Source organism: Gracilinanus agilis, chromosome 4 (assembly GCF_016433145.1).
Source record: "Gracilinanus agilis isolate LMUSP501 chromosome 4, AgileGrace, whole genome shotgun sequence".
NCBI classification, from domain to species: Eukaryota; Metazoa; Chordata; class Mammalia; order Didelphimorphia; family Didelphidae; genus Gracilinanus; species Gracilinanus agilis.
In genome coordinates, this window is record NC_058133.1 from 435,248,123 (window position 1) to 435,263,463 (window position 15,341).

Here is a 15,341-nt window from a genome sequence, read left to right on the forward strand (position 1 = left end):
TTCTTCTTCTTCTTCTTCTTCTTCTTCTTCTTCTTCTTCTTCTTCTTCTTCTTCTTCTTCTTCTTCTTCTTCTTCTTCTTCTTTTCTCTCTCTCTCTCTCTCTCTCTCTCTCTCTCTCTCTCTCTCTCTCTCTCTCTCTCTCTCTCTCTCTCTCATTTTTAGATGTTCCAAGAAGAGGACATCTTAGCACTAAGGCAAGTTATAGGATGAAACAAGCATAGAAATGATTTTTGAAGTCCAGAATCCAGGAATGGAGCTGGGGCAGGAATGAAAATTCAACAGTGTTTATTCTATTCAGTTAGTCTTTTTCCATGGTATTTAAGAGTAAGACATGAAAAAAAAAGATAAACTACTGTAATAGAAAATTTCTAGAATCTCTGGGTGAACCAAATCATTTTAATAAAATAAGAACCAAAATCTTAGCTTTTTTCATATTGTGGGAAATTTTTTTCTGGAAAAATAATTATAACTTAGAACACTCCCTCTGAAAATGCAGAAAAATTAATTAATTGCCAAATAAGAATATACTTATATGTTTTTAGAAAAGTCTGTAGCATGAGAGAGTGCCCTCAAGAATCTTAACATACATGAACTTCTTTTCAAATCCAATCAAGTGGATCCTATCAAAACCACTAGAAACTTCCCAACCACACCTGAATAACAAGCTAAGAGGATTCAAAAGTGGAGAACATTCCACCAATTCAATTCAATAGGCACTTATGTAGGTCGTACTCTGTGCAGGGTACCATGTAAGGTGCTGAAAATAAAAAGACAAAAATTAAAAAAAAACAGGTGCTGTCATCAAGAAGTTTACATTCTGCAATTTCATATATTCAAATCAGTGAAAGGATCCATTTTGCCATTGTTTCTGTATAAAGTAAAAAACTCGAAATAGATACCGCTACTAAAGAAGTCTGCATTTTGTAACATTAAATAGGATTCCTGATTTAAGGATATTATTATTTGCAAAAAAACAGCAAATTAAGTTTCTCTTCACACAAACACACACACACACACACACACACACACACACCTTTCAGAAATATCTACAAAAGAATGAATGTTAAATGTAAATGAACTAGAAACATAGGAGTTCACTTTATTAATTTCCTGTCATTTCATGTTTGAACTGAATTGAATGAAACTGTATGATAAGGATGATTTTTTTTAACAATTTGGTCAATTCCAAAGACAACCTCTTACTTACAATAAATCAAGAATTGAGGAAGCAATATGGACAAATTTTTTACATGTGTCGAAATGCAAAAATTGAATATTTTTCTAGGGCCTTAGAAAGAGGTTATTTTTTTTATTAATTCCAATATATGAGAATTCAAATGTCATTGCCACCAAAAGTCTAAGCAGAATGAACAGACCACTGTGAATGTTCATAAATTGCTTCTCTATTTGGGAGAGAAGGCAATAAGTAGCCAGGAGGAGTAAAATTTGTTTATCTAATATCATTGTTTGTCTACTCTTCTTTAATACTTAAGATAATTCAAATTTATATTGTCTTTATTTGTAGTCATTTTCCCCACCCCAGCTACTCTTTAAACTTCTTAAGGGAAGTTAAGTCATATGTAGCAGAGTACTCTGGATATAGTAAGTAACCAATAAATATTTTTTAATATTATATAAACAATGAATCTCAAGGAAGCTCCATATTTTGTTGTCATTTTAGACTTTCAGAACCTGATCCCAGTCACACTCTAGAAGAGAGAGTGGTCCATTGGTATTTCAAACTACTTGATAAGAACTCCAGTGGTGACATTGGCAAAAAAGAAATCAAGCCTTTTAAGAGATTCCTTCGGAAAAAATCCAAACCCAAGAAGTGTGTGAAGAAATTTGTTGAGTATTGTGATGTGAATAATGACAAATCCATCTCTGTTCAAGAGTTAATGGGCTGCCTTGGTGTTACAAAAGAAGAAGGTAAAGCAAACACAAAGAAACGTCATAGTAAGAACCTTTTCTAACTTTTTAAGTCTTATTTAATATGTCAAATCTTGACATTCTGATTAGAATGTTTTTTTTAGATTTTGAAAATTGCTTTTATTGCATAAAATATTCACTAGTTATGAAACAGGAAGAGGTATCATTTTCAAGCTGCTTAAGTCAATAATTAGCCACAAGGAGAGAGGATAAATTGCCACTCCTCTAGGGATAAGCTAAGTTGAAGCAGGGAGAGTTTACATTGTTATTTCAAAAATCAGATCATGGATGGTAGATGAGATACTTTGGTTCCCTTTAAAATAGTGCCCTGCCTCCAGTTCTCTAAAGGGCTTATCTGAGAAGAATCAGAAACATTTTATGGACCTTTCATCTCTGGGACATAGACACAAGGGGATTTGGAGAAACTGCCCTATTTCTGGACTCAGTATTCCCACCTGGAAGCTTAAGTTCTCCCATCTTCTTTCCTAGTTGTTTATAAGGGAAGGAGATAAATACTAAGCAGTGTGGGAATTAAATAGTTATATCTCTTCTCTTATTGTGACATTTTTCAAGGTGTTCCAGAAACATTTTATTTACAGGATGTTCTTTGGGCCTTTCTTATATGGAAATAATAGGAAAAAAGGCAACCCTAGGAATCCAATTCTGGGATCTGTTTTTTGAAAAGTATTAGAACTGGTATCGATATTCATAGGAAAGACTTTTTTTTCAAGCCTAAAGGAACTCAGATGAGACTGACTCTTTAGGACCTTCATCTTTTTTTTTTTTTTTTTTTTAATGAAGGAGACAGTTGTAGGAAGGAGTTTTATGTCTTCAGGTGAGATAGGGATTTCTCTGGAGCCAAGATTGCTGCTCTTGGGGATAAATTATTTGATAACATTAACTCATGGAACAAAGAAAGATAAAAAATGGCCCCAAATCTGGTATAGTCACTTCTTCTCCTGCAGAGACAATGAGGTAGCAGAAAATGAATGGGGGGAGGAAGTGCTAGTAATTAAACAACTTTAAGTCATATATAAATTTACCAACAAGGTAGGCATATACATTATTAACTTTCTTGTTTTATTGACTTCAAATGTGAGCTTCTTGGCTAATGATAAACTACAGGAAAAACCAAATCATCTCAGTTTTGACATTAAAAAAATCTTGTTGAGTCTAAGGCAGAAGAGCAATAAGGGATAGGCAGTCAGGATTAAGCGATTTGCCCAGTCACACAGCTAGGAAGTGTCTAAAGCTAGATTTGTACTCAGAACCTACTATTTCTAGTCTTAGCTCTCAATCCACTGAGTCACCTAGCTGCCCCCATTGACATTTTCACTATATAGGAAAACAAGGCAACAGAAAAAAGAAGAAATGCTGTACAATGACAGAGAAATGTGTAAGTGACAAAAAGGGCAGCAGTGACCCTGGGCTAGTCACTTAAACCCAGTTACCTAGCTTTGCTATTCTTCTGTCTTAGAAATAATAGTAAGGGTTTTTTTTCAAGAAAAGTAGGATAGTTGCAAATAAAAAACAAAGGGACAATCTGCAGAGACCCTCTTGGTATCTGTGCAGTATGAACAGAAGGTAAATAAAACCACAGCATATTATGTAGACAGACTTCCAGGAGCAAATTGATGGAAACCCCCAGATTAGAGTCTTAGAGCAGTGAAGGTGTTAATGAATTATAATCTGCATTGTTGGAGCAAATACCCACATGCTTGAGGTTATGGATTCGTTGTTTTATTAGCAGTATTAGAGAGACCTGAATATGTTTGTTGGCAAAAGAGAAAAAATGAACGGAGGGAAAGAAAATGAAGATGGGAAAAAGAAGACTGATCTTTCCACACACAGACATCCCTTCCGAATGTTTATTACATTAATATAATATTTATCTTATCTATGTAAAAATAGGATTTTTAATATATATTTTATTTTAGGATTTTATATAGGATAGGATTTTAAATATGCCCAATATAAGATAGGATTTTAGACTGTTAAATGAGATCATTTTCTATTTCCGAAGAATTAGAAGTCACTTGGACCATGTGTTAGTAGTAGTTAGTATTCTACAAAGTAGATCTGAGGATTATTACCAGTCTTAATAGTATATATGCACATTCATATATGACTGTAATTCCCAATAAATAATTATTTCCTAGTAAACATTTCCTTTAAAATTCCAGTAAGAAAAAGAACAGTGTTCATTTCTACTATAGCAATTGCATTATATTTTAATAATAGTTTCTGTGATAAACTTGAGTATTCAATTCAGTTAACAAACAACTATTAAGTGTTTTGAGGGGACCCTAAGTCAGTGATGGCAAACCTATGACACATATGACAGCACTGACACGCATAGCCATTTTCAATGACATGCGGCCGCATACAGAGAAGTATTGGGGAGCATGCCGAGGAAAAAACATTTGCTGTAGTGTAGTGTAGACACTCTGTGCACTATAGATGACAATTCTACATATATTAATTTACCTGTTTTGGTTTATTAAATACAATTATATATTAAAATTATGCATTTTTGTTATTTAAACTATGAATATCAGGAAATTATGGGTTTTTTTCTCAAAGTGACACACCACCCGAGTTATGCTTGTTTTTTTGGCGATTTTGACACACCAAGCTCAAAAAGGTTGCCCATCACTGCCCTAGGCTAAAGTTGTGGTCTCTGGGGATACAGAGACAAAAACAAAATAGTCCTTGCCCTGAAGGAGCTTCCATTCTTGTGGTGGTGAGGGATAAAAATGTACATGCAAATAAATAACAATGAAGTACATGGAAAGTAATGTCAAAAGGGAAATGGTGATAGTAATTGAGGAGTACATTTTTGACAGGATTGATGACTTGTAAAAAAGCATGGAGGTTGGGGATGGGATGTTGTGGGTATGGGAAATAGTTGGCAGGACATCTCGACTGGGAAAGAAAGGGCATAAAGAGAAATAATAATATGAAATAAGGTTGAAAAAGTAAGTAGATTATATGGGATTTTAAAGACCTGGTTAGAGATTGTGCATTTTATCCCAGGTGCAATAGAGATACAATAAAGATAAGGGATGAACTTATTAAGAGGTCAGATTGGTGTTCTAATATAACCTCCACTGCTCTGTGGAGAATACATTGGAGAGGAGAAACTGGTGTCAGGGAGGCCAGTGAGGAAGCTATTGTGGAATAGTCCAGGGGAGAGGTGATGATTTTCATGCTTTGTGAAAGGAGAGGAATGCAATCCAAATACAGGCTACAGTCAGTGTACTCTACTTTGTGAAACAAAATGTAATTTTAAACACATTTCTTTTTTTCAGCTCCTAAAACCAACTCTGAAAGCACTTCCAACAGGCAGGTGAGTGAGACTTTTTGTAATGGCTAAAATCTGGTGCTAGTAATTGATCTGATTATATATAACTTGGGTTCTACTGGTGATGGAATACATGGCATATTTATTATTTTTTAATTTTTTAAACCCTTACCTTCTGTCTTAGAGTCAATATTGTGTATTGGCCCCAAGGTAGAACAGTGCTAAGGGTAGGCAAAGGGGGTCAAGTGACTTGCCCAGGGTCACACAGCTGGGAAGTGTCTGAGGCCAGATTTGAACTTAGGATCTCCGGTCTCTAGGCTCAATCCACTGAGCTACCCAGCTGCCCCCTACATGGCATCTTTAAAGAGAAACCACCACCACTACCCACGATAACAAAACAGCTTCCCTCTCATGTACCTTTCCTTTCATGGATTTGCCAAATGTATTTTTCAGCTTTCTTTCTAAAGTTTTCAAATTGATGATGCTTTAGTGAATAGCGTTAACCTTTTGTGTTTTTGAGGGGGAGTTATCACGCTGTAGAAATGTTAAATCCTTTTTTTATTTTTTATTTAAAATTTTTAATGTTTTTTTAATTTTTAAAAAATTTTTATCTTTTAAAATTAATTTAAAAAAATACTGCTTCTCCTGGTGCTCTTGATAGTAAGTATATTTTGTACAACTCAGCTGTAAATAACTTTTCTAAGCCAGTTTTGTGTTGATTGTTTTTATAGGTGAGGCTCTAGGCATAAAAATATGGAATAATCCTTTTTCATTAAAGCCTTCTAATAGATGAGTGTTAACTTGTCATAGTTTTATTAATAATGCCATAGGCAGAACATATAAGCATATACTGAACATATGTTATTCAGTTGTGTTCACTCTTCATGGCTCCATTTGGGGTTTTCTTGGCAAAGAAACTGGAGTGGTTTGCCATTTCCTTTTCCAACACTTTTTACTGATGAGGAAACTGAGGCAAACAGGAGTAAGTGACTTGCCCAGGGTCCCACAGCTAGTAAATGTCTAAGGTCCAATTTGCACTCAGGTTTTCCTGATTCTAGGGCTCCCGGACTCCAGGACTCCAAGGCTTTTATCTACTGCACTACCTACCTGCCTTATATCAAATATTTAGGAGCATATTGAATATATGAATTCTATCTCTATTGGTACTCTATTAGGTGTGTAGCTATAAATATGAATCTGCTGGTATACATCACATATCTACATATCTATGTATAAAGATGATGAGAATTCAAACCATAAAGTGCATCAATGGAAAACACAGGCACAATTGCGGTGTCTTTTTCCACCCTCTCTTTACCTCAAATAGGGAGTATTTGCCAGAAGATAAACATAGGTTGAATCTGTTCTCTATCTCTCAAAGCCAGGGCAAATCTCCCTCCTTCACTTCAGCTAGTCAATTTGTTATTTACTTTATCTCTTTTGCTTGTTTGATGTTTCCTGCACACTTCCTAAGGCAAGCTTAGCTTTTGTTGTGGGTTTTAAGTGGAGACCTCCTACACACCTTGGCTAGAGCTTAAAACCATTTCACAGGGCAAGATGTGTGATAAGTTTTTTCTTTGTTTAGCAAATGTTTATGGTTTTCACTTTGAAAATCCCTCCACAAATCACTTACACATTAAAAGTGGGCTGGCCTGAAAACAGTCAAACACCGGAACTCCCCAAATGTTCAAAGGATTGCTTTAATTAGATGATGACAATTATTGGCACACGTGCACCATACACCATCACTCATGAATCGTCAGTTCAAAACATTGCCCCCTTCTTTTCCATTATCAAGTGTTTCAGATTCTTTGACACGATGAAATATGAACTTTTAATTAAGCTTTGCTGTGTGAGCCTTCAATGACATTTATGTGCTATAAGAGTCAAAAATTATAAATGTTCCTTCTGAGGAAAACCAATAATGGGAAGATGTACCTAGGAAGATGGAATTTTTCTTTAATACTTAAAAAGAAAAGAACATCACTGAGAAAGCCGACCAATCTAAGCCTTGTTCTCAGTTCCCTTCTCCCTTTCTCTTTGCAATTGTATGTGATTAAAGCAATATCATCCACTGTCCATAGTTAAATACAGAATTCAAAATATTACTTCTTTCGACTGATCTGATATACTGAAATATAGTGGAGAGTTCTGTCAACTTAACTTGACTAATTTCTTAGTAAAATATCAAATAATCCTGATTTCCTTTTTTTAAAACCCTTAAAATTTTTTAAAATTCTCATAAAGGGGCAGCTGGGTAGCTCAGTGGATTGAGAGTCAGGCCTAGAGACAGGAGGTCCTAGGTTCTAATCCGGCCTCAGACACTTCCCAGCTGTGTGACCCTGGGCAAGTCATTTGACCCCCATTGCCTACCCTTACCAATCTTCCACCTATAAATCAATACACAGAAGTTAAGGGTTTAAAATTAAAAAAAATAGTAAAATTCTCATAAAAAATCAAATAATTCTGATTTCCTTTTTTTAAAACCCTTACCTCTTAGTATCAATTCTAAGACAGAAGAGCAGTAATGTCTAAGCAGTCATGGTTAAGTGATTTGCTCAGGATCACACAGATAAGAAGTATCTGAACCCAAATTTGAACTCAAATCTTCTAGATTCCAGATCTAGCCCTCTATCTACCATGCTACCTAGATTCCCCCCTCCCCATTTATTTTTTAAGGAAAGTAAGAATACTGTGTTTTAAGCAGATCACATTGGATAATATGAAAAAGTTATACTATTTCTTAACCTATTTGTGTGTGTCTTAGATACCTTTGGCAGTCTTATAAAATAAAGCCTATGGACCCCTATTCATATTAATGTTTTTCAACATGAAAAAAATATGCAGGATTAGAAAGGAAACTGGTTATACTGAAATAAAGTTATCAAAATTTATTTCTTAAAAAGTTCACAAACCTTAGTTTTACAACTTGACTTAGAGAAATAAAATTTGAAATTTGAAAAGAATTTGAAATTTGAAGAGAATTTTTAGACTTGTTATTAAGACATGTAAAGAAAAAAAAATAAGATTGGATATAGGGCCTAGACCTTTGCTTTCATTGGTCTAGGGGCACTATGATAAGCAAATTCTCTTTATCAATTCAAGTCAGCCACTTCTCTGAAGCTTAGACTCTTAGAGAGTTGCCTAAAGTGTTGACAGATTAAGTGATTTGGCCAGGATTATGTCAAAATCAAGATTTAAACCAAAGCTTCTTGGCTTTGAAACCAGCTCTCTAGCCATGATACCATCCTGCCCAAGAAAATTGACTTTAATCTTAAAAAGTTTGGACCATTACTTTTGATTTTTAAATATATACAACATTTTCAAGGAACTATACATTCCTGCAGAATATAAAATGCATATAGCATTTTAAAACTTAGTCAAATGTATTTCTGGATGTACTTATTTAAATAAATTAAGCTTCTCATTCTTTCTTTAATAGAGCATAGTCAATAAAAGTATTTCTCAGTTTTTGCCTCTTCATTTCTATTTTTCTTACAAACTAATTTATGTATATATCATATATATCATAATAACTAAGTCACTAAGATTTATATAAATATTTATCAGTTATTTATATTACTATAGTTACTATTGTATATTAAATGATAGTACACATTGTATAAAGATATTTTTTAAAGTAATCAAAAGTTTTTAAGACCACTGCCAGGGACAGATAGGTGGTACGATGGACAGAGTGCCAGGCTTCGAGTCTGAAGGACTTGGGTTCAAATTTGGCTTCAGACATTTCTTTGTTATGTGACATTGGACAAGTCATTTAACCCTATTTGCTTAGGCCTTGCCCTTCTGTCTTAGACTTGTTTTGTTTTTTTAAAAAAGACCATTTCCAGTTCTGATTTTTAAGTGCTCCATGGCAGTGTTGTCAAACTCAAATGAACAGGGGCAAAAAAAATATACATAAGGTTCCTTATGAGCCACCCATATATTGACTTAAATATATATTATCTTTATCTTATTGTATTTTTATTCATTTTGTTACTATTTCCCAACTGTTTTTTAATATGATTCCCTCACTAGAGAGTATTATGGGCTATATGTTTGACACTTCTGTTTTATGAAACCATTGGTAAAGTTTTCTGATACCTAACATATGATTGGAGAAATATTCCTACAGTCCTGTTATGATTCCATGAGCTATCTGTAGAGGAGATAGGACCCAAAGTGCATTATTGTTTGTTTCAGAATGCCTCTTGCACCATTTCATTGTGTCTCATATGTTCCAATAATTCAAATCAAGGAATTAATCATTGGGGCTCAGCAATATGGTATTCCTAGGAACAACCAGTTTCATGATGATTCCACCAGTATGAAAATAGAAGGTGACTGACCGTAAGGTTCAGAGTGGAACACCAGATGGTCCTATGCCAAGCTACTGCTACTGACCTGGGTCAGCAAGACCAGTGAAGGACACGCATTCTGAGTTGGCTCTTCTGCCACTACTAGTAATTGAGGAACGCTGAGCCAGTGTGATCTTTTCTCCTATTTACCTCTGACAGTCTGCATTTATCAAATGAGTAAAAGTCACAAAACAAAGATTCTGTGTGTTTGTGTGTGTGTGTGTGTTTCTGTATGGAGCTTAGTTAACTGGATTATACAGCTGTCAAACCTGTGACATTAGCCTAAATAGCACCAATATCCTAAATGAGTGATCTGGAAGATTTAAAAACAAAAAAACAAAAAACTGTATTCACCAGGGAAATATTTATAAATGAGCTTTTCTAGGAGAAAATGAACAAAAACACATTCTGCAGTTGAAACTAATATTTTTGTAAAATCTTTCCCAAAAGGAGCATGGTATTATTAAAGGGAAATCAAAATCCTGAGCTTTATAATTCCCCTTGAAATAATATTTATCTTCTTAACTGATTATTTTTCTCTCACACACATTTAATACATGGGCATATTCAATATCTTGTTGGTTGATATCTTTGATTTGAAATGTATTTGGGAGGTGAAGGGGGAGGTAAGGATTATGAAATGGAAAATTTGATATCTACACAGAATGTTGACTGTTCATTTTTATTATACTTAGTGATTATTTTAGCAACCAAGCTTTCATTACTTTGAGATCAACTTGAATCCACTGGGGTTTTTCTGTCTTAATGGAAATGGAAATCCTTAATTGGAATTGAATGGAAACCAATTAATCTTTAAAAAATTAAATTCTATTCTTATATAAATACATATATATACACATACATGTATACATACATATATTTATACATACATGCATATAAATATAATAAGGAAATTCTTAATTGGAATTTAATGGAAATTGATTAATCTTCAAAAATCTAAATCATGTTCTTGTGTAAATACACACATATATACATGCATATATTTATATGTATGTGCATATAAATATAATAAGGAAATTCTTAATTTTATTGAATGGAAACTGAATCTTTAAAAATCTAAATTATGTTCTTATATAAATACATAACATATATTTTAAAGTTATTTTAACCCATGACTAAATCAGACCTTTTAAAATACTTGTCTCTTTTTTCAGCCAAAGAAGCAAGGATGAAAGGCTAACGTTAACAAGGCAGATCTTCGACATGTGGGAGATTCCCTCACCAAAAGGCAATTAAAAAAAAAACAACCATAGTATTTGCACTTTGTACTTTAAATGTAAATTCACTTTGTAGAAATGAGATATTTAAGCAGACTTTTAATCTGTGAAAATGGAATGGCTAGTTTCAAAAAATTAATCACATACAATGTATGTGTCTTCTTTTGACCTTTGAAATCTGTACTTGGTGGAGATGTATTAAGTTTGCATTTGAACTTTTTTTTTTAATTTTAAAACATTTTTTCTGCAAACATTAATGTAGTAGACACCATCTTATTGTAGTAGGTTATCTTGGTTCTAATACCATGCCTCTTTTCCTAACCAGTACAGTCATTTAACATAGTTATGCTGACAATTTGCTTTATTTGAAATCTACTGTACTCACAATATTCTTGAATCAGTTTTGGAATCTTTAGGTTTCCAAAAAAAGTTTGTAAGATATCGCTGACTCAGCTTTGCAGTTTCTAAGAGAATGGATTTGTAGCATAGGGAAGGGTTTTCGTTTTGTTTTATTTTGCTTTCCAGAGATCATGCTCGTGCAGTGAGCTATGCAACCACTACAGGATTCAAACAACTACATTTAGTGCTCTTATAGGAAAATAGTTTTTTTTAAACATTTGCTATGCACCTTCCATTGTAATCTTTTGCTTAAGTTTTGCCTTTGGCTCAGATTAGTCATGCAGCAAACTGAAAGAGAGTGAGGTGAATTGGAGTGTCACTCAAAGTTGGTCCTGCCAAACCCTAGAGCATGTTCCTCCTGCTGTCAGGACAAGGCAGTAAAGAGTTAGATTTATTCAGGACAGTAAATCTAATTATGGAGAGATGAGGCAGGCTAAACATGCTTGTCTGTCTTTTTTTTTTCCTTACACCTGGCAGAATCCTCTTCCACCTGAGGCTGTCCCCAGGTCCATTAGAAGGTAAAGCTATCACCTCAGTAATGATGAACGGTTGCCTTCCTGAGATATGGCCAGCCAGTGTCAGCTGTGTTTTAGCCACTGGCCTTAGAAGCCAAGGAATTCTGGTAGGCTTTCATATCTTTCTTTCCTCTCATCCTTTTGGGAATGCCTCAAGCAAGTAAGAATTTGCAGGTGAGCTAAGAATTCTGTGTCCCATGGATCCCTGGGAGAAAAGATTCAGGAGCTGAGTACCGACACAGTGTAAGCAGCAGAAATGTTCGGTGTCTGCTGGCATCTCCAAACCTGGCATCCAGAGGAGGAAACTTTACTGTAATCAAAGGGCATGAACTTGCTTAGTTAAGACATTTGGGGCATGACATGCAAGTAGTGAATGACAATTAGCTGTGGTGCTGTCTAGGCTTGGACTTCTGGTTGGGAAAAAAAATCTTTATGGCAAATAAAACACTCATGGAAAAAGACATGTATGAATATATTTTAAATGTGCAAAAATCAGAACTGTAAACATTGGAGCAACAGGAAAAAGTACAAATGTGTTTCATTTTTGTTTAAGGAAAGGGTTTGATACAAAATTTATTTGGTAATCTTTCATATTGTTAAACTTTGAATTTAATCTTCTTCTTAGATTAAAATACAATATGCTATCAAAGCTGTTTCTTTGTCTTTTATTCTAATAAATACGAACAACTATGTTTTCATGAAGGAATGTAATATAAGTCATCATCCATATAGACATATAAATAGAAGTCAATTAAGTCAGCAGCCAGTCCTCCAACAAGGGTACACTGAGAATTGCTATGTGCTTCACATAGAGTTGGCACCATGGGATATGCAAAAATATAAAGGATGGTCTCTGACTACAAAGAGCTTTCAATGTAATTGGAGAGCGAACACATATGCATACAAAGTAATTAGCATATTGGTACAAATATCCTCTTCCTGGCAAATCTGGCTTGTATAAAAAAATGAATAAAGCTTACCTTGCAATAATTGGCTTTTCAACAGCTGTGTATGAATCTGGATCAAAGGTTTGCTCTGTTCATTCTTCCTCCTTTTTTCCCCTCTCCACCCAAATCAGTTCTGTGAATTTACACGAACACCAGCTTGTCTGTGCAACTATTCACAATTCCCAAGTCCCTGCCCTCCCATTCTTGACCTTGGTTAGGGCAATTCAGAACCCCACAGCTTTCTCTTGGGCACTTTTTTCACCTCTCCATTTATATACCTTTACAGTAAATATATTTAATATAGTAATTTTGTAAAATTAGTTTTTTCTGTAATGATCATTTTTATTTCAAAGAAATATAATTTTAAAGTTAAGTCTATATCTATGAAGGTAGCTTACATTTAGACCAGTTAACAGCTAGGTGGTGCAGTGAATAGAGCACTGGGAATTGGGAAGATTCATCTTCTGGAATTCAAATCTGGCCTCAAACACTTACTTAGCTGTGTCACCCTCAGGGATTTACTTCACCCTGTTTGCCTCATTTCCTCATCTGTAAAAATGAACCAGGGAAGGAAATGGCCAGCCACTTCATTGTCTTTGCCAAGAAAATCCAATATGGGGTCACAGGGTCTGACACAATTGAAAATGACTGAACAACAAAATAATAACTATGAAAAAGTATCAATTATTAAGTACAGAGTAAGAACAAAAGGAGGGAAATGTTATTGTGGCTTGGAGCCATAAGGGAAAGATTCATAGAGGACTAGATAGTTTAACTGCCTCTAAAGCATCCATAGAATATGGAGCATCATTAAAGAATATGAATCATCATTAAAGGCCATTTGGGACTGAAGAAAAGTGACTAACTCAGTAGTAGTCTGAATATATGGGCATAAAAGTAAAGTCTCTAGTTGGTCAGTCAGGAGACATTTGATCAGAAATTGAATGTAGTACTTCCATTACTGCCATCACCACTACAGTACTAACTTCCCTCCTACATCAATTCTTGGAAATTTTTGTTCATTTACCCAGATAATATAAAAGGCTTCTGAGATATTTTCTGAGGTATATATTTTTTTACTTTGGGAATTAAAATATATTTATGTCCAAGAGTATACAAAGTCTAAAAATAAGTGATCAGCTTTCATAGTTCCACCATACTACAAAGGTGCCTCATGAATATGTTGGTGCCTTGGTGGATCTCCAGTAGCCTCAGCACAGATATTTCCTCCACCATTTAAGAATGAGATCAATCTATGTCTTCTCAAGATGTGAATTTGCTCTTCATGTTTTCTCCAAAAATGCTATCTGAAGATTATGTTAGAGGTCTACATCTGATTCTTTTGATATCTCATATGGATGATCACCTTGTTTTGAATAGAAGTCAGATTTTACTTATTGCTAGTGATTGTAAGTAAATGAGTAGCAAAGTGCAACTGCACCAGGCACTCCAGTAAAAGAGATACTGAGCTGTCAATTAATCAATAAAGAAGTAGTTATTAAGTGTCCACTGTTAAGTGTCTACTGTGTGCCCAGTTCTGGGTATACAATTACGAAGAATGAAACAATTTGAAACAATTCCTACTGTCAAAAGAAGTCACATTCTCAGCCCAAGACCTTACTCAAGTCTTTCCTGGTGAGAAGCCAAGTCATCTGTCTGTCATTCATTTCCTTGAATATAAGGGTCTGTTTCCTTTTTTTTTTTAATTTTTTAAAAGTAACTTTCTCTGATTTCTAGTACAACATACTCAGCATGGCTCAAAAGGTATTACAGAATGACTAGAATGAATTAATATACATATATGTATATATATTTGTGTGTGTGCATATATATATTCACATATATATCAATGACCAGTTAAGGGTATATACTTTAAATATATTATATGAATACATGTATAATATATTTAAATATATTTTAAAATGTGAATCTAAAGAAATACACATTTTAAAATTAAATACTTAGATGTATATCATAAATATATCTACATAAAATATTTATTTAAATACATTAATGAGATTTACCTAAATATAAATTTTTAAATATAACAGTAAGAAATACTTATGATAAGCCTTTCCCCATCCTAGTATATTTTCTGGGGGGCAAAAAAATAAAAAATACTATCCTAGCCCAAATTAAAAATCAGATACAGAATGAAAGTGATCTTTTATCTACATGTAGTCAAATCAGGTCATATCTGCAGTGTTACCAAAGATATAGACAAACAGAAATATGTCTAAAAAAAAGATAAACCAGACTAGTGACCATGCCAGACTGGAGTCCATGCCATCTATATGAAGATTGATTGAAGGATTTAAGGAGGTTATCTTGGGTGGGGGTGGGGGGAGGAAGTCTTTGAGGAGACATGAGAGCTGTCTTCAAGTATAAAAAAGGCTGAAAGTCTAATGTGGAAAAAAGACAGAAAGGCAGGTCACATGTATTTTTGTTCATCCTTAAACCCTTCTATCCTTGTATCAACTCTTAAACATTTTAAACCTTTTAAATTCTTCTATCCTAGTATCAACTCTAAGAAAGAAGAACAGAAAGGCTCAGACAACTGGGATTAAGTAACTTGTTTAGGGTCACATAGCTAGAATGTTTCTGAGGGCAAATTTGAACCCAGGTCTTCCTGACTGGAGGCATGATGTGCT

The 15,341-nt window shown here is 34.2% G+C and overlaps 1 protein-coding gene across 1 annotated transcript in view; it reads left to right on the forward strand.

Moving 5' to 3' along the window:
• Positions 1–12,348, forward strand: part of SMOC2 (SPARC related modular calcium binding 2) — a 277,433-nt gene extending 265,085 nt beyond the window's left edge. The window contains 3 exon segments of the mRNA XM_044675484.1: positions 1,682–1,956; positions 5,241–5,278; positions 10,767–12,348. Coding sequence (XP_044531419.1) covers positions 1,682–1,956; positions 5,241–5,278; positions 10,767–10,784 — 331 coding nt within the window. The 3' untranslated portion in view covers positions 10,785–12,348.
• Positions 12,349–15,341: the final 2,993 nt, after the last annotated feature.